At 42.6% G+C, this 23,565-nt stretch overlaps 1 protein-coding gene across 3 annotated transcripts in view; it reads left to right on the forward strand.

Annotated features, from left to right (window-relative positions):
* LOC110508264 (E3 ubiquitin-protein ligase RING2) overlaps window positions 1-17,007 on the forward strand; it is a 32,054-nt gene extending 15,047 nt beyond the window's left edge. For 2 of the 3 annotated variants that reach the window (XM_090226042.1, XM_036966722.2), the window contains exons 4-8: window positions 1,550-1,765; window positions 2,037-2,136; window positions 6,818-6,996; window positions 8,603-8,792; window positions 12,829-17,007. In XM_090226042.1, the coding sequence (XP_090082168.1) occupies window positions 1,550-1,765; window positions 2,037-2,136; window positions 6,818-6,996; window positions 8,603-8,792; window positions 12,829-12,930 (787 nt within the window). In that variant the 3' untranslated portion in view covers window positions 12,931-17,007. The remainder of the gene's footprint in view (window positions 1-1,549; window positions 1,766-2,036; window positions 2,137-6,817; window positions 6,997-8,602; window positions 8,793-12,828) is intronic. The other variant, XM_036966723.2, reaches the window with a different exon arrangement.
* Window positions 17,008-23,565: the final 6,558 nt, after the last annotated feature.

Consider the following 23,565-nt stretch of genomic DNA (forward strand, 5'->3'; position numbering starts at 1 on the left):
ACACCACCACCACCACATGCTACTGTTGACACAACACCACCACCACATACTACTGTTGACACACCACCACCACCACCACATGCTACTGTTGACACACCACCACCACATGCTACTGTTGACACAACACCACCACATGCTACTGTTGACACCACCACCACCACATGCTACTGTTGACACCACCACCACCACATGCTACTGTTGACACCACCACCACCACATACTACTGTTGACACCACCACCACCACATGCTACTGTTGACACAACACCACCACCACCACATGCTACTGTTGACACAACACCACCACCACATGCTACTGTTGACACAACACCTCCACCACATGCTACTGTTGACACACCACCACCACCACCACATGCTACTGTTGACACCACCACCACCACCACATGCTACTGTTGACACAACACCACCACCACATGCTACTGTTGACACAACACCTCCACCACATGCTACTGTTGACACACCACCACCACCACCACATGCTACTGTTGACACACCACCACCACCACCACATGCTACTGTTGACACACCACCACCACATGCTACTGTTGACACAACACCACCACCACATACTACTGTTGACACACCACCACCACCACATGCTACTGTTGACACAACACCTCCACCACATGCTACTGTTGACACCACCACCACATGCTACTGTTGACACAACACCACCACCACATGCTACTGTTGACACACCACCACCACCACCACATGCTACTGTTGACACAACACCTCCACCACATGCTACTGTTGACACACCACCACATGCTACTGTTGACACACCACCACCACCACCACCACATGCTACTGTTGACACAACACCACCACCACATACTACTGTTGACACACCACCACCACCACATGCTACTGTTGACACACCACCACCACCACCACATGCTACTGTTGACACACCACCACCACCACATACTACTGTTGACACAACACCACCACCACCACATGCTACTGTTGACACAACACCACCACCACATGCTACTGTTGACACAACACCACCACCACCACATGCTACTGTTGACACAACACCTCCACCACATGCTACTGTTGACACCACCACCACATGCTACTGTTGACAACACCACCACATGCTACTTTTGACACAACACCACCACCACATGCTACTGTTGACACAACACCACCACCACATGCTACTGTTGACACAACACCACCACATGCTACTGTTGACACACCACCACCACATGCTACTGTTGACACCACCACCACCACATGCTACTGTTGACACCACCACCACATGCTACTGTTGACACCACCACCACCACCACCACCACCACCACCACCACCACATGCTACTGTTGACACCACCACCACATGCTACTGTTGACACCACCACCACCACCACATGCTACTGTTGACTATCCTAGTTGTGGTGTATTGCAGTTGTCTATGTCTACTAACCATATCAAACGTCATGATCAACTGCTGATCACTTTAGGACACAGGACATCATTACCTCAGGTGAAGTTCTAACCTCTGTCTGTCTGTTCCCCCTAGCAACAAGGAATGCCCTACGTGCAGAAAGAAGCTGGTGTCTAAGCGATCCCTGCGGCCGGACCCTAACTTTGATGCCCTCATCAGTAAGATCTACCCCAGCAGAGATGAGTACGAGGCCCACCAGGAGAGGGTTCTGGCCCGCATCTCCAAACACAACAACCAGCAGGCCCTGTCCCACAGCATCGAGGAGGGCCTCAAGATACAAGCCAAGAACAGGTACTGTACTCTGACTTCTGACCTTTAACTCCTGACCCCTAACCCTTAACCCACAGCATCGAGGAGGGCCTCAAGATACACCACCACCACCAGTGACTACACTGCTAATCTCATTGGAATAACATTTTCCCATTTAGGTGTCTTCTCACAAAGGTCAGAACAACTTACCCTATGATTTAAAACATGTTTCTAGAACTATGGTCAAATTGAATGTTACTTTATAAAATGGAATTTAAATCTGACCTCCTCCCACCACTGGGTGTCACTGCAGGCTGCAGCGAGGGAAGAAGCACCAGCTGGAAAACGGCAGCGGGGCGGAGGACAATGGTGACTCCTCCCACTGCAGCAATGCCTCCGTCCACTCCAACCAGGTATGAGCACTCCTTCATTCCTTCATCTGCCCCAGTCGTTCTGCCCCTGAACAAGGCAGTTAACCCACTGTTTCCCAGTAGGCCGTCATTGTAAATAAGAATTTGTTCTTAACTGACGTGCCTAGTTAAATAAAGGTTAAAGGAAATAAACAATACATTCCCATGTAGGGTTGCAGAATGCCAGTAACGTCCCCAGAATTCCCAGGTTTATCTGAAATCCTGGTTGGAAAATTCCTGGTATCAGGAAAAAGCAGGCAATCCGGATTCCTCCAACCAGGATTGATTGAAAACCTGACTGGATTCGTACAATCATATTCCCATGTCTATCAAATGCCCAAAACAGTGAAGCGGAGTTGTGTTAGCAGGCCACTGACAGAATGTGTAAGGGTAGGATGTATGTGTCTGTATGAGACGTGTACAATGTCTATGACATGGGTAGCGTGCAGGGTAATAGTAATGTATTGTGTATATGGGATGGGTAATGTGCAGGGTGTTAGTAATGTATTGTGTATATGGGATGGGTAGCGTGCAGGGTAATAGTAATGTATTGTGTATATGGGATGGGTAATGTGCAGGGTGTTAGTAATGTATTGTGTATATGGGATGGGTAATGTGCAGGGTAATAGTAATGTATTGTGTATATGGGATGGGTAATGTGCAGGGTGTTAGTAATGTATTGTGTATATGGGATGGGTAATGTGCAGGGTAATAGTAATGTATTGTGTATATGGGATGGGTAATGTGCAGGGTATTAGTAATGTATTGTGTATATGGGATGGGTAAAGTGCAGGGTTAATGTATTGTATATATGGGATGGGTAATGTGCAGGGTAATAGTAATGTATTGTGTATTTGGGATGGGTAATGTGCAGGGTTAATGTATTGTATATATGGGATGGGTAATGTGCAGGGTAATAGTAATGTATTGTGTATATGGGATGGGTAATGTGCAGGGTAATAGTAATGTATTGTGTATATGGGATGGGTAATGTGCAGGGTAATAGTAATGTATTGTGTGTATGGGATGGGCAGCGTGCAGGGTGTTAGTAATGTATTGTGTGGAAATGGAATGGGTAATGTGCAGGGTAATAGTAATGCATTGTGTATATGGGATGGGTAATGTGCAGGGTATTAGTAATGTATTGTGTCTATGGGATGGGTAATGTGCAGGGTAATAGTAATGTATTGTGTATATGACATGGGCAGCGTGCAGGGTAATAGTCATGTATTGTGTATATGGATGTGTAATGTGCAGGGTATTAGTAATGTATTGTGTATATGACATGGGCAGCGTGCAGGGTAATAGTCATGTATTGTGTATATGACATGGGCAGCGTGCAGGGTAATAGTCATGTATTGTGTATATAACATGGGCAGTGTGCAGGGTAATAGTCATGTATTGTGTATATGACATGGGCAGTGTGCAGGGTAATAGTAATGTATTGTGTATATGGGATGGGCAGCGTGCAGGCTAATAGTCATGTATTGTGTATATGAATGGGTAATGTGCAGGGTAATAGTCATGTATTGTGTATATGGGATGGGTAATGTGCAGGGTAATAGTAATGTATTGTGTCTATGGGATGGGCAGCGTGCAGGGTAATAGTCATGTATTGTGTATATGGGATGGGTAATGTGCAGGGTAATAGTAATGTATTGTGTCTATGGGATGTGCAGCGTGCAGGGTAATAGTAATGTATTGTGTCTATGGGATGGGCAGCGTGCAGGGTAATAGTAATGTATTGTGTCTATGGGATGGGCAGCGTGCAGGGTAATAGTAATGTATTGTGTCTATGGGATGGGCAGCGTGCAGGGTATTAGTCATGTATTGTGTATATGGGATGGGTAATGTGCAGGGTAATAGTAATGTATTGTGTCTATGGGATGGGCAGCGTGCAGGGTAATAGTAATGTATTGTGTCTATGGGATGGGCAGCGTGCAGGGTATTAGTCATGTATTGTGTATATGGGATGGGCAGCGTGCAGGGTAATAGTCATGTATTGTGTATATGACATGGGCAGCGTGCAGGGTAATAGTCATGTATTGTGTATATGACATGGGCAGCGTGCAGGGTAATAGTCATGTATTGTGTATATGACATGGGCAGCGTGCAGGGTAATAGTCATGTATTGTGTCTATGACATGGGCAGTGTGCAGGGTAATAGTCATGTATTGTGTATATGACATGGGCAGTGTGCAGGGTAATAGTCATGTATTGTGTATATGACGTGGGCAGTGTGCAGGGTAATAGTCATGTGTTGTGTATATGACATGGGCAGCGTGCAGGGTAATAGTCATGTATTGTGTTTATGACATGGGCAGCGTGCAGGGTAATAGTCATGTATTGTGTCTATGGGATGGGCAGCGTGCAGGGTATTAGTCATGTATTGTGTATATGACATGGGCAGCGTGCAGGGTAATAGTCATGTATTATGTATATGACATGGGCAGTGTGCAGGGTAATAGTCATGTTTTGTGTATATGACGTGGGCAGTGTGCAGGGTAATAGTCATGTATTGTGTATATGACGTGGGCAGTGTGCAGGGTAATAGTCATGTATTGTGTATATGACGTGGGCAGTGTGCAGGGTAATAGTCATGTATTGTGTATATGACATGGGCAGCGTGCAGGGTAATAGTCATGTATTGTGTATATGACATGGGCAGCGTGCAGGGTAATAGTCATGTATTGTGTATATGACATGGGCAGTGTGCAGGGTAATAGTCATGTATTGTGTATATGACGTGGGCAGTGTGCAGGGTAATAGTCATGTATTGTGTATATGACGTGGGCAGTGTGCAGGGTAATAGTCATGTATTGTGTATATGACGTGGGCAGTGTGCAGGGTAATAGTAATGTATTGTGTATATGACATGGGCAGCGTGCAGGGTAATAGTCATGTATTGTGTATATGACATGGGCAGTGTGCAGGGTAATAGTCATGTATTGTGTATATGACATGGGCAGTGTGCAGGGTAATAGTCATGTATTGTGTATATGACGTGGGCAGTGTGCAGGGTAATAGTCATGTATTGTGTATATGACATGGGCAGTGTGCAGGGTAATAGTCATGTATTGTGTATATGACGTGGGCAGTGTGCAGGGTAATAGTCATGTATTGTGTATATGACATGGGCAGTGTGCAGGGTAATAGTCATGTATTGTGTATATGACATGGGCAGTGTGCAGGGTAATAGTCATGTATTGTGTATATGACGTGTGCAGGGTAATAGTAATGTATTGTGTATATGACGTGGGCAGTGTGCAGGGTAATAGTCATGTATTGTGTCTATGACATGGGCAGTGTGCAGGGTAATAGTCATGTATTGTGTATATGACGTGGGCAGTGTGCAGGGTAATAGTAATGTATTGTGTATATGACGTGGGCAGTGTGCAGGGTAATAGTCATGTATTGTGTCTATGACATGGGCAGTGTGCAGGGTATTAGTCATGTATTGTGTATATGACGTGGGCAGTGTGCAGGGTAATAGTCATGTATTGTGTATATGACGTGGGCAGTGTGCAGGGTAATAGTCATGTATTGTGTATATGACATGGGCAGCGTGCAGGGTAATAGTCATGTATTGTGTATATGACATGGGCAGTGTGCAGGGTAATAGTCATGTATTGTGTATATGACATGGGCAGCGTGCAGGGTAATAGTCATGTATTGTGTATATGACATGGGCAGCGTGCAGGGTAATAGTCATGTATTGTGTATATGACATGGGCAGCGTGCAGGGTAATAGTCATGTATTGTGTATATGACATGGGCAGCGTGCAGGGTAATAGTCATGTATTGTGTATATGACATGGGCAGCGTGCAGGGTAATAGTCATGTATTGTGTATATGACATGGGCAGCGTGCAGGGTAATAGTCATGTATTGTGTATATGACATGGGCAGTGTGCAGGGTAATAGTCATGTATTGTGTATATGACATGGGCAGCGTGCAGGGTAATAGTCATGTATTGTGTATATGACATGGGCAGCGTGCAGGGTAATAGTCATGTATTGTGTATATGGGATGGGCAGCGTGCAGGGTAATAGTCATGTATTGTGTATATGACATGGGCAGCGTGCAGGGTAATAGTCATGTATTGTGTATATGACATGGGCAGCGTGCAGGGTAATAGTAATGTATTGTGTATATGACATGGGCAGCGTGCAGGGTAATAGTAATGTATTGTGTATATGACATGGGCAGTGTGCAGGGTAATAGTCATGTATTGTGTATATGACATGGGCAGTGTGCAGGGTAATAGTCATGTATTGTGTATATGACATGGGCAGCGTGCAGGGTAATAGTAATGTATTGTGTATATGGGATGGGTAATGTGCAGGGTAATAGTAATGTATTGTGTATATGGATGGGCAGCGTGCAGGGTAATAGTCATGTATTGTGTGTATATGTTGCGTGTTATATACTTTTCATTTTCCATTTCAGATCTCTTCCTTTGTGAAGCGGGGGGTATAGATGTTTTGTTGTAACGTGGGGCTGTAAATGCATACAAATGTCCGTTTGGTTGAGTAAATGACACCAGGAATATAACAGCAGGATATCCAGTCAGTGTGTCTTTCCTCGTTAAAGCATCTCATCACTTTAACATTTTATGCCCTGGGTTGTGTTCAGCGCATCTCCCCCCCCCCCCCCCCAATTAAAATAATCCTATCAATCAAAGCAGGAGGCGGGGCCAAGCATCAAGCGTACCAAGACGTCAGATGACTCTGGTCTGGACATGGACAACGCTACAGAGAACGGAGGGGGAGGGGACGTGGCCATGGACGGAGCCAGCGAGATAGAACTGGTGTTCTGTCCTCATCCTACGCTCATGGACAAGGAGGACACCGTGCAGACCAGGTGGGTCTCTGAGGCTGAGTGGGATACAGGATAGGTGGTTTGTTCCAGGTGCAGAATCTGCATTATGTAAATTTTTGGGCGACCAAAAGTCTCAATGAAAGCAAGTCTGAGAAGCGGTAGATGTGTTCTATGTGCTCTATTTCTATGCTTCTCGTTAAATTTTGTATTTTGTCTGTTATTTTCGATTTTGTACACCAGCTTCAAACTGCTGAAAATGCAATATTTTAGCTTATGGAAAATATATTTCACAGCAGTTTAGATGCTACAAACTGAAATGAGATTAACTATTAGAATTTTTAGCAACCAATTATTGGCAGAGCGATTTCTGTTTAGTGCACCTTTACATATTTAGAATGACTGAAGTAGTGTTGGTCTTCTAATCTGCGTAGGCCCGGGTGTTATAATCTGCGTAGGCCCGGGTGTTATAATCTGCGTAGGCCCGGGTGTTATAATCTGCGTAGGCCCGGGTGTTATAATCTGCGTAGGCCCGGGTGTTATAATCTGCGTAGGCCCGGGTGTTATAATCTGCGTAGGCCCGGGTGTTATAATCTGCGTAGGCCCGGGTGTTATAATCTGCGTAGGCCCGGGTGTTATAATCTGCGTAGGCCCGGGTGTTATAATCTGCGTAGGCCCGGGTCTTCTAATCTGCGTAGGCCCGGGTCTTCTAATCTGCGTAGGCCCGGGTCTTCTAATCTGCGTAGGCCCGGGTGTTATAATCTGCGTAGGCCCGGGTGTTATAATCTGCGTAGGCCCGGGTGTTATAATCTGCGTAGGCCCGGGTGTTATAATCTGCGTAGGCCCGGGTGTTATAATCTGCGTAGGCCTAGGTCTTCTAATCTGCGTAGGCCTAGGTCTTCTAATCTGCGTAGGCCTAGGTCTTCTAATCTGCGTAGGCCTAGGTCTTCTAATCTGCGTAGGCCTGGGTCTTCTAATCTGCGTAGGCCTGTGTCTTCTAATCTGCGTAGGCCTGGGTCTTCTAATCTGCGTAGGCCTGGGTCTTCTAATCTGCGTAGGCCTGTCTCTTCTAATCTGCGTAGGCCTGGGTCTTCTAATCTGCGTAGGCCTGGGTCTTCTAATCTGCGTAGGCCCGGGTCTTCTAATCTGCGTAGGCCCGGGTCTTCTAATCTGCGTAGGCCCGGGTCTTCTAATCTGCGTAGGCCCGGGTCTTCTAATCTGCGTAGGCCCGGGTCTTCTAATCTGCGTAGGCCTGGGTCTTCTAATCTGCGTAGGCCTGGGTCTTCTAATCTGCGTAGGCCTGGGTCTTCTAATCTGCGTAGGCCTGGGTCTTCTAATCTGCGTAGGCCTGGGTCTTCTAATCTGCGTAGGCCTGGGTCTTCTAATCTGCGTAGGCCTGGGTCTTCTAATCTGCGTAGGCCTGGGTCTTCTAATCTGCGTAGGCCCGTGTCTTCTAATCTGCGTAGGCCTGTGTATTTGAATCCTATCTGAAAAACAGTGCGACTACTTGTGGATGTTTATATGGGGAAAGTTTCGATAGTGAAAGTGTATGTGTGTGTATATCTTTCTAGGCCTCAGGTAATGTGTTGTGCTATTGAGTTAGTGCCCAGGTTCATCAAGAAGTCTACTAATGCAACTCTGTGTGTGGTAGTGTTGAGTTTGTTCCCAGGTACATCAAGACGTCGGGTAACGCCACAGTGGACCACCTGTCTAAGTACCTGGCTGTGCGTCTGGCTCTGGAGGAACTGAGGAAGAACGGAGAGGCCAGCCCTGTCAATGTAGACGCTGCCTCAGAGAAACAATACACCATTTATATCCCTACAGCCAACGGCCAGTTCACGGTAATGATACAATATATTACTACAAATACTACGACAATACACCATTTATATCCCTACAGCCAACGGCCAGTTCTGATACGATATATTACTACTACTACAATGACGAGAAAACAATACCTTCAGACCATAAATAATTATTTTGCAATTAATGTCTATAGGCTACATGGAGGTTGTTCTTTATTTTAGGCCTTCTGGCAGTCCAAGCTTTAGCGGCTAACTTTACGCACGCCAAATAGCCAAACGATTTTGGGAACGGGCAGAAAACTATGCTTATACTATACACTAATACTTTACTATACTTATACTATACTAATACTATGCTAATACTATATCATACTAATACTATACTTAAACTATGCTAATACTATACCATACTTATGCTATTCTAATACTGTACGAATACTATTCTATGCTAATACTGTACTAATACTATTCTATGCTAATACTGTACTAATGCTATGCTAATACTATGCCATACTAATACTATGCTAATACTGCTAATACTATTCTATGCTGATACTATACTAATGCTATGCTAATACTATACCATACGAATACTATACTTATACTATGCTTATACCATACTAATACTATACTTATACTATGCTAATACTGTACTTATACTATGCTAATACTGTACCATACTAATACTATACTTGAACTATGCTAATACTGTACCATACTAATACTATACTTATACTATGCTAATACTGTACTAATACTATTCTATGCTAATACTGTACTAATACTATTCTATGCTAATACTATACTAATGCTATGCTAATACTATACATATAGTATGCTAATACTATGCTAATACTATTCGATGCTAATACTATACTATGCTTTGCTAATACTATACCATGCTAATACTATACTTATACTATACTAATACTATACCATACTGATACTATACTTATACTATGCTAATACTATACCATGCTAATACTATACTAGTACTATACCATGCTAATACTATACCATACTTATACTATGCTAATAATATGCCATACTAATACTGTACCTATACTATGCTAATACTATGCCATACTAATACTATGCTAATACTATACCATACTAATACTATACTTATACTACGTTAATACTATACCATACTAATACTATACGTATAGTATGCTAATACTATTCTATGCTAATACTATACTTATGCTTTGCTAATACTATACCATGCTAATACTATACTTATACTGTACTAATACTATACCATACCAATACTATGCCATACTAATACTATACTTGTACTATGCCATACTAATACTATACTTATACTATGCTAATACTAATACCATACTAATACTATACCATACTAATACTATACTTATACTATGCTGATACTGTACTAATACTATACTATACTTAAAATATGCTAATACTGTACTAATACTATACCATACCAATACTATACGTATACTAATACTATACCATACTAATACTATACTTATACTAATACTGTACCATGCTAATACTATACTTATACTGTGCTAATACTATACTAATACTGTGCTAATACTATTCTATACTTATACTATACTAATACTGTACCATACTAATACTATGCTAATACTATACCATACTAATACTATACTAATGCTACACCATACTAATACTATACTTATACTATGCTAATACTGTGATAATACTATTCTATACTTATACTATGCTAATACTGTACCATACTAATACTATGCTAATACTATACCATACTAATACTGTACTTATACTGTACTAATACTATGCCATGCTAATACTATACTTATACTGTACTAATACTGTACCATACTAATACTATACTTATACTATGCTAATAATATACCATACTAATACTATAATTATACTATACTAATACTGTACTAAAACTAATACTATACTTATACTATGCTAATACTGTACCATACTAATACTATACTTAAACTATGCTAATACTATACCATACTAATACTATACTTAAACTATGTTAATACTATACCATTCTAATACTATACTTAAACTATGCTAATACTATACCATACTAATACTATACTTATACCATGCTAATACTGTGCTAATACTATTCTATGCTAATACTATACTAGTGCTATGCTAATACCATACTAATACCATGCTAATACTATACTAATACTATACTAATACCATGCTAATACTATACCTCGACTATCCTAATACTATACTTGTACTATGCTAATACCATACTTATGCTACTACTAATAATATTCTATACTAGAACTGTGCTAATACTATACGAATACCATGATATCACTATACTTATACTAATACTATGCTACTGCTATTCTAAACTAATACTGTACTGATACTTATACTGTACTAATAATGTACAAGTACTATTCTAGTAGTATGCTAATACTATACCACGCTATACCAATACTGTACCAGTGCTATACTAATACTACACTAACACTATACTAATGCTGCACTGATACTATTCTAATACCATACTAATACCAATATTATACTAAAACTACATTAATACTATACCATACCATACTACACCACACTAATACAATACTATACTACACTGATGCTATGCTACACTAACACTATACTATACTAATACTACACGATGCTATACTACACAAATGCCAGACTATACAATACTATGCTAATACTATACTATGCTATACTGCACTAACACCATAATATGCTATGCTATACCACACAAATACATACTATACTACACTGATACTATACTACGCTAATACTATACTATATGGCCACTATAGTAGTGCTATGCTATACTACACTTATACTATACTAATACCAATACTATACTAATATTATACTTATGCTATACTAATACCATATGAATACTTTACTATACTAATATGATACTAACCTCATACTATACTACTGCTATGCTAGTACTACACAAATACTATACAATTTCCATACTATACCAATACTATACTAATACCATGCGATGCCACACTAACACTATGCTAATACGATGCTAATACTATGCTAAATCTACGCTCATACTATACTAGTACTAATTCTATGCAAATTCTATACTACACCAGCACTACTAACACTATACTAACTCTATACTATAATACTTCTTTGCTATACTAATACTATACATGTACCATACTAATTTTATACTGTACTAGTGCTATACTAATTATATTCTAATGCTATACTAATACGGTACTAATTCTATACTAATACTCCACTAATACTATGCTATGGTAATTCTTTACTATACTAATTATATACTATACTAACCCTCTAACAATACAATGCTGTGCTAATTCTATACTATACTAATTATATTCTAATGCTATACTAATTATATACTATACTAATACTCTACTGATACTCCGCTGTGCTAATTCTATACTATACTAATTCTGTACAAATTCTATGCTATAATTGTATACTATGCTAATTCGATATTAATACTATACTAATTATATAATCTACGAATTCTATACTATACTGTGCTAATGCTATGCTAAAGCTATGCTATGCTAATTCTAAACTAATACTATACTAATTATGTGCTATACTAATTCTGTACTATGCTAATTCTATACTAATTCTATACTATACTAATGCTATGCTTTTATTCTATACTATGCTAATTCTATACTGTACTAATTCAATGTTATGCTAATTCTATACGATGCTATACTAATTAGACGGTCACAAGACGAACTTCAAATAGGCACACACACTAGTTGTCACACAGGTGACCTTTAGCCTAGTGTTGCGTCTAATCACTGGTCACCCAGGTGAGCTTTAGCCTAGTGTTGCGTCTAATCACTGGTCACCCAAGTGAGCTTTAGCCTAGTGTTGCGTCTAATCACTGGTCACCCAGGTGACCTTTAGCCTAGTGTTGCGTCTAATCACTGGTCACCCAGGTGACCTTTAGCCTAGTGTTGCGTCTAATCACTGGTCACCCAGGTGAGCTTGTGTATATAATGCAACTAATAAAGTGTGGAAAGAATGTCTTCCTGAAAGACAATAAATCAGTCAATGCTCTCTGTCGGTCCTCTAGGTGCTGAACGGGTCTTTTTCTCTGGAGCTTGTCAGTGAGAAGTACTGGAAGGTGAACAAGCCCATGGAGCTGTACTTCGCCCCCACCAAGGAGCACAAGTAGACCGCCTGGAGTACACCTGGGGGGTAGACCGCCTGGAGTACACCTGGGGGGTAGACCGCCTGGAGTACAGCTGGGGGGTAGACCGCCTGGAGTACAGCTGGGGGGTAGACCGCCTGGAGTACACCTGGGGGGTAGACCGCCTGGAGTACACCTGGGGGGTAGACCGCCTGGAGTACACCTGGGGGGGTAGACCGCCTGGAGTACACCTGGGGGGGTAGACCGCCTGGAGTACGCCTGGGGGGGTAGACCGCCTGGAGTACGCCTGGGGGGGTAGACCGCCTGGAGTACACCTGGGGGGGTAGACCGCCTGGAGTACGCCTGGGGGGGTAGACCGCCTGGAGTACGCCTGGGGGGGTAGACCGCCTGGAGTACGCCTGGGGGGGTAGACCGCCTGGAGTACGCCTGGGGGGGTAGACCGCCTGGAGTACGCCTGGGGGGGTAGACCGCCTGGAGTACGCCTGGGGGGGTAGACCGCCTGGAGTACGCCTGGGGGGGTAGACCGCCTGGAGTACGCCTGGGGGGGTAGACCGCCTGGAGTACGCCGGGGGGGGGGGGTAGACCGCCTGGAGTACGCCGGGGGGAGGTAGACCGCCTGGAGTACGCCGGGGGGAGGTAGACCGAATGATACCGTATTCCCTATGTCCCTGGGTAGTGTCCCAGGGTAGTGTCCCAGGGTAGTGTCAGGAGGGAATAGGTTTCCATTTGGATGAGACCTGCCAGGAGGACTAGGTGTCTAATGGACACTATGGACTCACACTCTCCGTCTCTCCCCTTTTCTGATCTCTCCCTCTCTGTCTCTCCCCTTTTCTGATCTCTCCCTCTCTGTCTCTCCCCTTTTCTGATCTCTCCCTCTCCGTCTCTCCCCTTTTCTGATCTCTCCCTCTCTGTCTCTCCCCTTTTCTGATATCTCCCTCTCTGTCTCTCCCCTTTTCTGATCTCTCCCTCTGTCTCTCCCCTTTTCTGATCTCTCCCTCCACCTCTCCCCTTTTCTGATCTCTCCCTCTCTGTCTCTCCCCTTTTCTGATCTCTCCCTCCGTCTCTCCCCTTTTCTGATCTCTCCCTCCGTCTCTCCCCTTTTCTGATCTCTCCCTCCGTCTCTCCCCTTTTCTGATCTCTCCCTCCATCTCTCCCCTTTTCTGATCTCTCCCTCTGTCTCTCCCCTTTTCTGATCTCTCCCTCCGTCTCTCCCCTTTTCTGATCTCTCCCTCTGTCTCTCCCCTTTTCTGATCTCTCCCTCTCTGTCTCTCCCCTTTTCTGATCTCTCCCTCTCTCTCTCCCCTTTTCTGATCTCTCCCTCTCTGTCTCTCCCCTTTTCTGATCTCTCCCTCTCTGTCTCTCCCCTTTTCTGATCTCTCCCTCTCTGTCTCTCCCCTTTTCTGATCTCTCCCTCTCCGTCTCTCCCCTTTTCTGATCTCTCCCTCTGTCTCTCCCCTTTTCTGATCTCTCCCTCTCTGTCTCTCCCCTTTTCTGATCTCTCCCTCTCTGTCTCTCCCCTTTTCTGATCTCTCCCTCTCTGTCTCTCCCCTTTTCTGATCTCTCCCTCTCTGTCTCTCCCCTTTTCTGATCTCTCCCTCTCTGTCTCTCCCCTTTTCTGATCTCTCCCTCTCTGTCTCTCCCCTTTTCTGATCTCTCCCTCTCCGTCTCTCCCCTTTTCTGATCTCTCCCTCTCTGTCTCTCCCCTTTTCTGATCTCTCCCTCTGTCTCTCCCCTTTTCTGATCTCTCCCTCTCTGTCTCTCCCCTTTTCTGATCTCTCCCTCTCTGTCTCTCCCCTTTTCTGATCTCTCCCTCTCTGTCTCTCCCCTTTTCTGATCTCTCCCTCTCCGTCTCTCCCCTTTTCTGATCTCTCCCTCTCTGTCTCTCCCCTTTTCTGATCTCTCCCTCTGTCTCTCCCCTTTTCTGATCTCTCCCTCTCTGTCTCTCCCCTTTTCTGATCTCTCCCTCTCTGTCTCTCCCCTTTTCTGATCTCTCCCTCTCTGTCTCTCCCCTTTTCTGATCTCTCCCTCCATCTCTCCCCCTTTCTGATCTTTCTCTGCTATCTCCACCTCTGTTTAACCATGTCTGGTGTATATTAGTTGGTAACATGTTAGTATATGGGGCCTACACAAGGAAAACCTGACTCATCCATCAGCATCTTCATAAGCATTACTGGGGATGTAACTGCAGTGGTGGTGTTCAGGAGGGCAGCGCCCGGGTGGTGTTCAGGAGGGCAGCGCCCGGGTGGTGTTCAGGAGGGCAGCGCCCGGGTGGTGTTCAGGAGGGCAGCGCCCGGGTGGTGTTCAGGAGGGCAGCGCCCCGGGTGGTGTTCAGGAGGGCAGCGCCCGGGTGGTGTTCAGGAGGGCAGCGCCCGGGTGGTGTTCAGGAGGGCAGCGCCCGGGGTGGTGTTCAGTGTTGCACCCTACTAAACACATCCCTGGTGTTGACCAGTGGCAGTTCATACCACCTGACTAAACTCTGAAACTAGGTCCCAAATGTCTGCTTATTCTCTATGTAGTGGACTGCTTGGATCACAGCCCTACAGACCCTGGTCTAAAGTAGTGCACTGCATATGGAGTAGGGGGCCATTTGGGATAACCTGAATGTATTATGTCTTGCTGTCTGAAGGTGTTGTGGCTAGCCAGTTTTCCGGTCACATAGCCCCTGTTGTCGGGTCCTCTTACTGAGTTAGTACCTGCTAGTTCCAGTGCTGTCTACCTTCTACCTGCTCTGGATAACTGGCTTCTTTTGGGACCTTGGATTGTCTTTTTGTATCTGGGTTTACGGGGAGCTGGGTTGGTGATGGGACAGGGTGGGAGGCTTTGGAAGATCTATTACCACTGTATACAGGTATACGTACCAGGGCTTCTGTTATTTAATCTGTTAACTGACACCATGGTTTGGAATATCAACAAGCTTGTTTTCTGTTAACCCGGGATCCTGTTGTGTCTGTTGACATTGGATGTGTATCAATTGGTAGCCTGTTCCCTGTTAAGTGCAATGCACAGGGTTCTGGTCTAAAGTAGTGCACTATATAGGGAATAGGGCTCTGGTCTATAGTAGTGCACTATATAGGGAATAGGGCCCTGGTCTAAAGTAGTGCACTATATAGGGAATATGGCTCTGGTCTATAATAGTGCACTATATAGGGAATAGGGCTATGGTCTATAGTAGTGCACTATATAGGGAATAGGGCTATGGTCTATAGTAGTGCACTATATAGGGAATAGAGCTCTGGTCTAAAGTAGTGCACTATATAGGGAATAGGGCTCTGGTCTAAAGTAGTGCACTATATAGGGAATAGGGCTCTGGTCTAAAGTAGTGCACTATATATAGGGAAAATATTTCCCTTTGGGATATTTAATCATGTGGCTGCTACCTTACTCATCTTGTAGTCATGGAAAACATCTGATATGACCTAACGACATTCTATTAGACAGACTTCATCTCATTATTACCCTTCTCTCTAGTCTGGTTGGCTCTCATTCTGTCGTCCTAGAGATGGTTATCATTTACAGCAGGGTTGGGGTCCTCTTCAGGCTGTGGAATAATCTCTGTACCTTCTGTCTCGTGAGGAGGACCTCTCCTGGGACATCTTTAAGAAGCCAGAAGTTCTTCCAAAAGCACTCATAGAAAACTAAGAGTGGAATGAGTAAGGATGAAACTGAGCCCAGCCCTGTGTCACACTGACGTGTGATTTATCTCAGCAGGTGTAGTTCAGTACAACATGGTATAGTAGTAACACCCTTCGTTCATTCATCTCAACCAGGAATGTATCACTCTGACCCCAACACACCTACACTGTATGCACGTTATCTGTCTGTGTACATAAACCAACCAGCTCTATTCATCACCTTCAAGCTTAATGAACACTGTGTGTGTGTGTGTGTGTGTGTGTGTGTGTGTGCAGGGACCCAAATGGTGTTTTCTCCCCCCCCCCCCCAAAAAATGATGATACCATGGAAGAAACATTTACAAATATACCTTTTAAAAGCATGTTCGGTTATTATTATTTTTTTAAAATTTTCTTTGCATAAATATCAGTTTTTGTTTGGGAAAACTGCAAACTGTTTCGAAAATAAACAACAACAATGTGTGTAAAACATGGGACCCACGAGTCATGATATCTCAATGCTCCGGTGTGAAGTTTCCCCTAGGTACTGATCTAGGATCAGCTTTCCCTTCCCCAGTCCTTCCCCTAACCATTAGTGGGGAAAATGTCAAACTGACCCAAGATCAGCATCTATGGCGCAACTTCACCCAACACCATTTTTCACCACCACCTCTTCAGGGGTGTGTTTAGAGGTAAAACGTTCAGGGGGGGGAGGTTTCCAAAATCTTTGTGGTACTTTTAAGGCTGGATCTGCAAACATTACTAGCCTTAATTATTGAATCCTCTGTCCTGATTCTTCCATTTCCCATTCCTCACCTCCCTCTCAAAGAGCATTGGAGGAGACGAGGACGGAGGAAGCAAGGATTTGACAGCTGGTAGGGTCACCCTCGTTTTGGATGCTCTGGATCGACAGCATGTTCAAGTTGCCGCCATATTTCCAACTTCGCACAGCCATTGAAGAGGAGTGGGACAAAAATCCACAGCCTGATCAACTCTGTGTGAAGGAGATGTCACGCTGCACGATGCATACCAGATACTGACTGGTTTTCTGATCCAAGCCCCTACATTTACAACAAAACACAACAAAGATCTGAGATCAACAGATGCGTATCTGTATTCCCAGTCATGTGACATCCATAGATTAGGGCCTAATGAATGTATTCCCAGTCATGTGACATCCATAGATTAGGGCCTAATTAATGTATTCCCAGTCATGTGAAATCCATAGATTAGGGCCTAATTAATGTATTCCCAGTCATGTGACATCCATAGATTAGGGCCTAATGAATGTATTCCCAGTCATGTGACATCCATAGATTAGGGCCTAATGAATGTATTTCCAGTCATGTGACATCCATAGATTAGGGCCTAATGAATGTATTCCCAGTCATGTGAAATCCATAGATTAGGGCCTAATTAATGTATTCCCAGTCATGTGACATCCATAGATTAGGGCCTAATGAATGTATTCCCAGTCATGTGACATCCATAGATTAGGGCCTAATGAATGTATTCCCAGTCGTGAAATCCATAGATTAGGGCCTAATGAATGTATTCCCAGTCATGTGAAATCCATAGATTAGGGCCTAATGAATGTATTCCCAGTCATGTGAAATCCATAGATTAGGGCCTAATGAATGTATTCCCAGTCATGTGACATCCATAGATTAGGGCCTAATGAATGTATTCCCAGTCATGTGAAATCCATAGATTAGGGCCTAATGAATGTATTCCCAGTCATGTGAAATCCATAGATTAGGGCCTAATGAATGTATTCCCAGTCATGTGAAATCCATAGATTAGGGCCTAATGAATGTATTCCCAGTCATGTGACATCCATAGATTAGGGCCTAATGAATGTATTCCCAGTCATGTGAAATCCATAGATTAGGGCCTAATGAATGTATTCCCAGTCATGTGAAATCCATAGATTAGGGCCTAATGAATGTATTCCCAGTCGTGAAATCCATAGATCAGGGCCTAATGAATGCATTTCCAGTCATGTGAAATCCATAGATTAGGGCCTAATGAATGTATTTCCAGTCATGTGAAATCCATAGATTAGGGCCTAATGAATGTATTCCCAGTCGTGAAATCCATAGATTAGGGCCTAATGAATGTATTCCCAGTCATGTGACATCCATAGATTAGGGCCTAATGAATGTATTCCCAGTCATGTGACATCCATAGATTAGGGCCTAATGAATGTATTCCCAGTCATGTGAAATCCATAGATTAGGGCCTAATGAATGTATTCCCAGTCATGTGACATCCATAGATTAGGGCCTAATGAATGTATTCCCAGTCATGTGAAATCCATAGATTAGGGCCTAATGAATGTATTCCCAGTCATGTGAAATCCATAGATTAGGGCCTAATGAATGTATTCCCAGTCATGTGAAATCCATAGATTAGGGCCTAATGAATGTATTCCCAGTCATGTGAAATCCATAGATTAGGGCCTAATGAATGTATTCCCAGTCATGTGAAATCCATAGATTAGGGCCTAATGAATGTATTCCCAGTCATGTGAAATCCATAGATTAGGGCCTAATGAATGTATTCCCAGTCATGTGACATCCATAGATTAGGGCCTAATGAATGTATTCCCAGTCATGTGAAATCCATAGATTAGGGCCTAATGAATGTATTCCCAGTCATGTGAAATCCATAGATTAGGGCCTAATGAATGTATTCCCAGTCATGTGAAATCCATAGATTAGGGCCTAATGAATGTATTCCCAGTCATGTGAAATCCATAGATTAGGGCCTAATGAATGTATTCCCAGTCATGTGAAATCCATAGATTAGGGCCTAATGAATGTATTCCCAGTCATGTGAAATCCATAGATTAGGGCCTAATGAATGTATTCCCAGTCATGTGAAATCCATAGATTAGGGCCTAATGAATGTATTCCCAGTCATGTGAAATCCATAGATTAGGGCCTAATGAATGTATTCCCAGTCATGTGAAATCCATAGATTAGGGCCTAATGAATGTATTCCCAGTCGTGAAATCCATAGATTAGGGCCTAATGAATGTATTCCCAGTCATGTGAAATCCATAGATTAGGGCCTAATGAATATATTCCCAGTCATGTGAAATCCATAGATTAGGGCCTAATGAATGTATTCCCAGTCATGTGACATCCATAGATTAGGGCCTAATGAATGTATTCCCAGTCGTGAAATCCATAGATTAGGGCCTAATGAATGTATTCCCAGTCGTGAAATCCATAGATTAGGGCCTAATGAATATATTCCCAGTCGTGAAATCCATAGATTAGGGCCTAATGAATGTATTCCCGGTCATGTGAAATCCATAGATTAGGGCCTAATGAATATATTCCCAGTCGTGAAATCCATAGATTAGGGCCTAATGAATGTATTCCCAGTCATGTGAAATCCATAGATTAGGGCCTAATGAATGTATTCCCAGTCATGTGACATCCATAGATTAGGGCCTAATGAATGTATTCCCAGTCGTGAAATCCATAGATTAGGGCCTAATGAATGTATTCCCAGTCATGTGAAATCCATAGATCAGGGCCTAATGAATGTATTCCCAGTCATGTGAAATCCATAGATTAGGGCCTAATGAATGTATTCCCAGTCATGTGAAATCCTTAGATTAGGACCTAATGAATGTATTCCCAGTCATGTGAAATCCATAGATTAGGGCCTAATGAATGTATTCCCAGTCATGTGAAATCCATAGATTAGGGCCTAATGAATGTATTCCCAGTCATGTGAAATCCATAGATCAGGGCCTAATGAATGTATTCCCAGTCATGTGAAATCCATAGATTAGGGCCTAATGAATGTATTCCCAGTCATGTGAAATCCATAGATTAGGGCCTAATGAATGTATTCCCAGTCATGTGAAATCCATAGATTAGGGCCTAATGAATGTATTCCCAGTCGTGAAATCCATAGATTAGGGCCTAATGAATGTATTCCCAGTCATGTGACATCCATAGATTAGGGCCTAATGAATGTATTCCCAGTCATGTGAAATCCATAGATTAGGGCCTAATGAATGTATTCCCAGTCATGTGAAATCCATAGATTAGGGCCTAATGAATGTATTCCCAGTCGTGAAATCCATAGATTAGGGCCTAATGAATGTATTCCCAGTCATGTGAAATCCATAGATTAGGGCATAATGAATGTATTCCCAGTCATGTGAAATCCATAGATTAGGGCCTAATGAATGTATTCCCAGTCATGTGAAATCCATAGATTAGGGCCTAATGAATGTATTCCCAGTCGTGAAATCCATAGATTAGGGCATAATGAATGTATTCCCAGTCGTGAAATCCATAGATTAGGGCCTAATGAATGTATTCCCAGTCATGTGAAATCCATAGATTAGGGCCTAATGAATGTATTCCCAGTCGTGAAATCCATAGATTAGGGCCTAATGAATGTATTCCCAGTCGTGAAATCCATAGATTAGGGCCTAATGAATGTATTCCCAGTCGTGAAATCCATAGATTAGGGCCTAATGAATGTATTCCCAGTCATGTGAAATCCATAGATTAGGGCCTAATGAATGTATTCCCAGTCATGTGAAATCCATAGATTAGGGCCTAATGAATGTATTCCCAGTCATGTGAAATCCATAGATTAGGGCCTAATGAATGTATTCCCAGTCATGTGAAATCCATAGATTAGGGCCTAATGAATGTATTCCCAGTCATGTGAAATCCATAGATTAGGGCCTAATGAATGTATTCCCAGTCATGTGAAATCCATAGATTAGGGCCTAATGAATGTATTCCCAGTCATGTGAAATCCATAGATTAGGGCCTAATGAATGTATTCCCAGTCATGTGAAATCCATAGATTAGGGCCTAATGAATGTATTCCCAGTCGTGAAATCCATAGATTAGGGCCTAATGAATGTATTCCCAGTCGTGAAATCCATAGATTAGGGCCTAATGAATGTATTCCCAGTCGTGAAATCCATAGATTAGGGCCTAATGAATGTATTCCCAGTCATGTGAAATCCATAGATTAGGGCCTAATGAATGTATTCCCAGTCATGTGAAATCCATAGATTAGGGCCTAATGAATGTATTCCCGGTCATGTGACATCCATAGATTAGGGCCTAATGAATGTATTCCCGGTCATGTGACATCCATAGATTAGGGCCTAATGAATATATTCCCAGTCATGTGAAATCCATAGATTAGGGCCTAATGAATGTATTCCCAGTCATGTGAAATCCATAGATTAGGGCCTAATGAATGTATTCCCAGTCATGTGAAATCCATAGATTAGGGCCTAATGAATGTATTCCCAGTCATGTGAAATCCATAGATTAGGGCCTAATGAATGTATTCCCAGTCATGTGAAATCCATAGATTAGGGCCTAATGAATGTATTCCCAGTCATGTGAAATCCATAGATTGGGGCCTAATGAATGTATTCCCAGTCATGTGAAATCCATAGATTAGGGCCTAATGAATGTATTCCCAGTCGTGAAATCCATAGATTAGGGCCTAATGAATGTATTCCCAGTCGTGACATCCATAGATTAGGGCCTAATGAATGTATTCCCAGTCATGTGAAATCCATAGATTAGGGCCTAATGAATGTATTCCCAGTCATGTGAAATCCATAGATTAGGGCCTAATGAATGTATTCCCAGTCGTGAAATCCATAGATTACGGCCTAATGAATGTATTCCCAGTCATGTGAAATCCATAGATTAGGGCCTAATGAATGTATTCCCAGTCGTGAAATCCATAGATTAGGGCCTAATGAATGTATTCCCAGTCATGTGAAATCCATAGATTAGGGCCTAATGAATGTATTCCCAGTCATGTGAAATCCATAGATTAGGGCCTAATGAATGTATTCCCAGTCATGTGAAATCCATAGATTAGGGCCTAATGAATGTATTCCCAGTCATGTGAAATCCATAGATTAGGGCCTAATGAATGTATTCCCAGTCGTGAAATCCATAGATTAGGGCCTAATGAATGTATTCCCAGTCATGTGACATCCATAGATTAGGGCCTAATGAATGTATTCCCAGTCATGTGAAATCCATAGATTAGGGCCTAATGAATGTATTCCCAGTCATGTGACATCCATAGATTAGTGCCTAATGAATGTATTCCCAGTCATGTGACATCCATAGATTAGGGCCTAATGAATGTATTCCCAGTCATGTGAAATCCATAGATTAGGGCCTAATGAATGTATTCCCAGTCATGTGAAATCCATAGATTAGGGCCTAATGAATGTATTCCCAGTCATGTGAAATCCATAGATTAGGGCCTAATGAATGTATTCCCAGTCGTGAAATCCATAGATTAGGGCCTAATGAATGTATTCCCAGTCATGTGACATCCATAGATTAGGGCCTAATGAATGTATTCCCAGTCATGTGAAATCCATAGATTAGGGCCTAATGAATGTATTTCCAGTCATGTGAAATCCATAGATTAGGGCCTAATGAATGTATTCCCAGTCATGTGAAATCCATAGATTAGGGCCTAATGAATGTATTCCCAGTCATGTGACATCCATAGATTAGGGCCTAATGAATGTATTCCCAGTCATGTGAAATCCATAGATTAGGGCCTAATGAATGTATTCCCAGTCATGTGAAATCCATAGATTAGGGCCTAATGAATGTATTCCCAGTCATGTGAAATCCATAGATTAGGGCCTAATGAATGTATTCCCAGTCGTGAAATCCATAGATCAGGGCCTAATGAATGCATTTCCAGTCATGTGAAATCCATAGATTAGGGCCTAATGAATGTATTTCCAGTCATGTAAAATCCATAGATTAGGGCCTAATGAATGTATTCCCAGTCGTGAAATCCATAGATTAGGGCCTAATGAATGTATTCCCAGTCATGTGACATCCATAGATTAGGGCCTAATGAATGTATTCCCAGTCATGTGACATCCATAGATTAGGGCCTAATGAATGTATTCCCAGTCATGTGAAATCCATAGATTAGGGCCTAATGAATGTATTCCCAGTCATGTGACATCCATAGATTAGGGCCTAATGAATGTATT

Source organism: Oncorhynchus mykiss, chromosome 28 (genome assembly GCF_057628025.1).
Source record: "Oncorhynchus mykiss isolate SJ-2025 chromosome 28, ASM5762802v1, whole genome shotgun sequence".
NCBI lineage: Eukaryota > Metazoa > Chordata > Actinopteri > Salmoniformes > Salmonidae > Oncorhynchus > Oncorhynchus mykiss.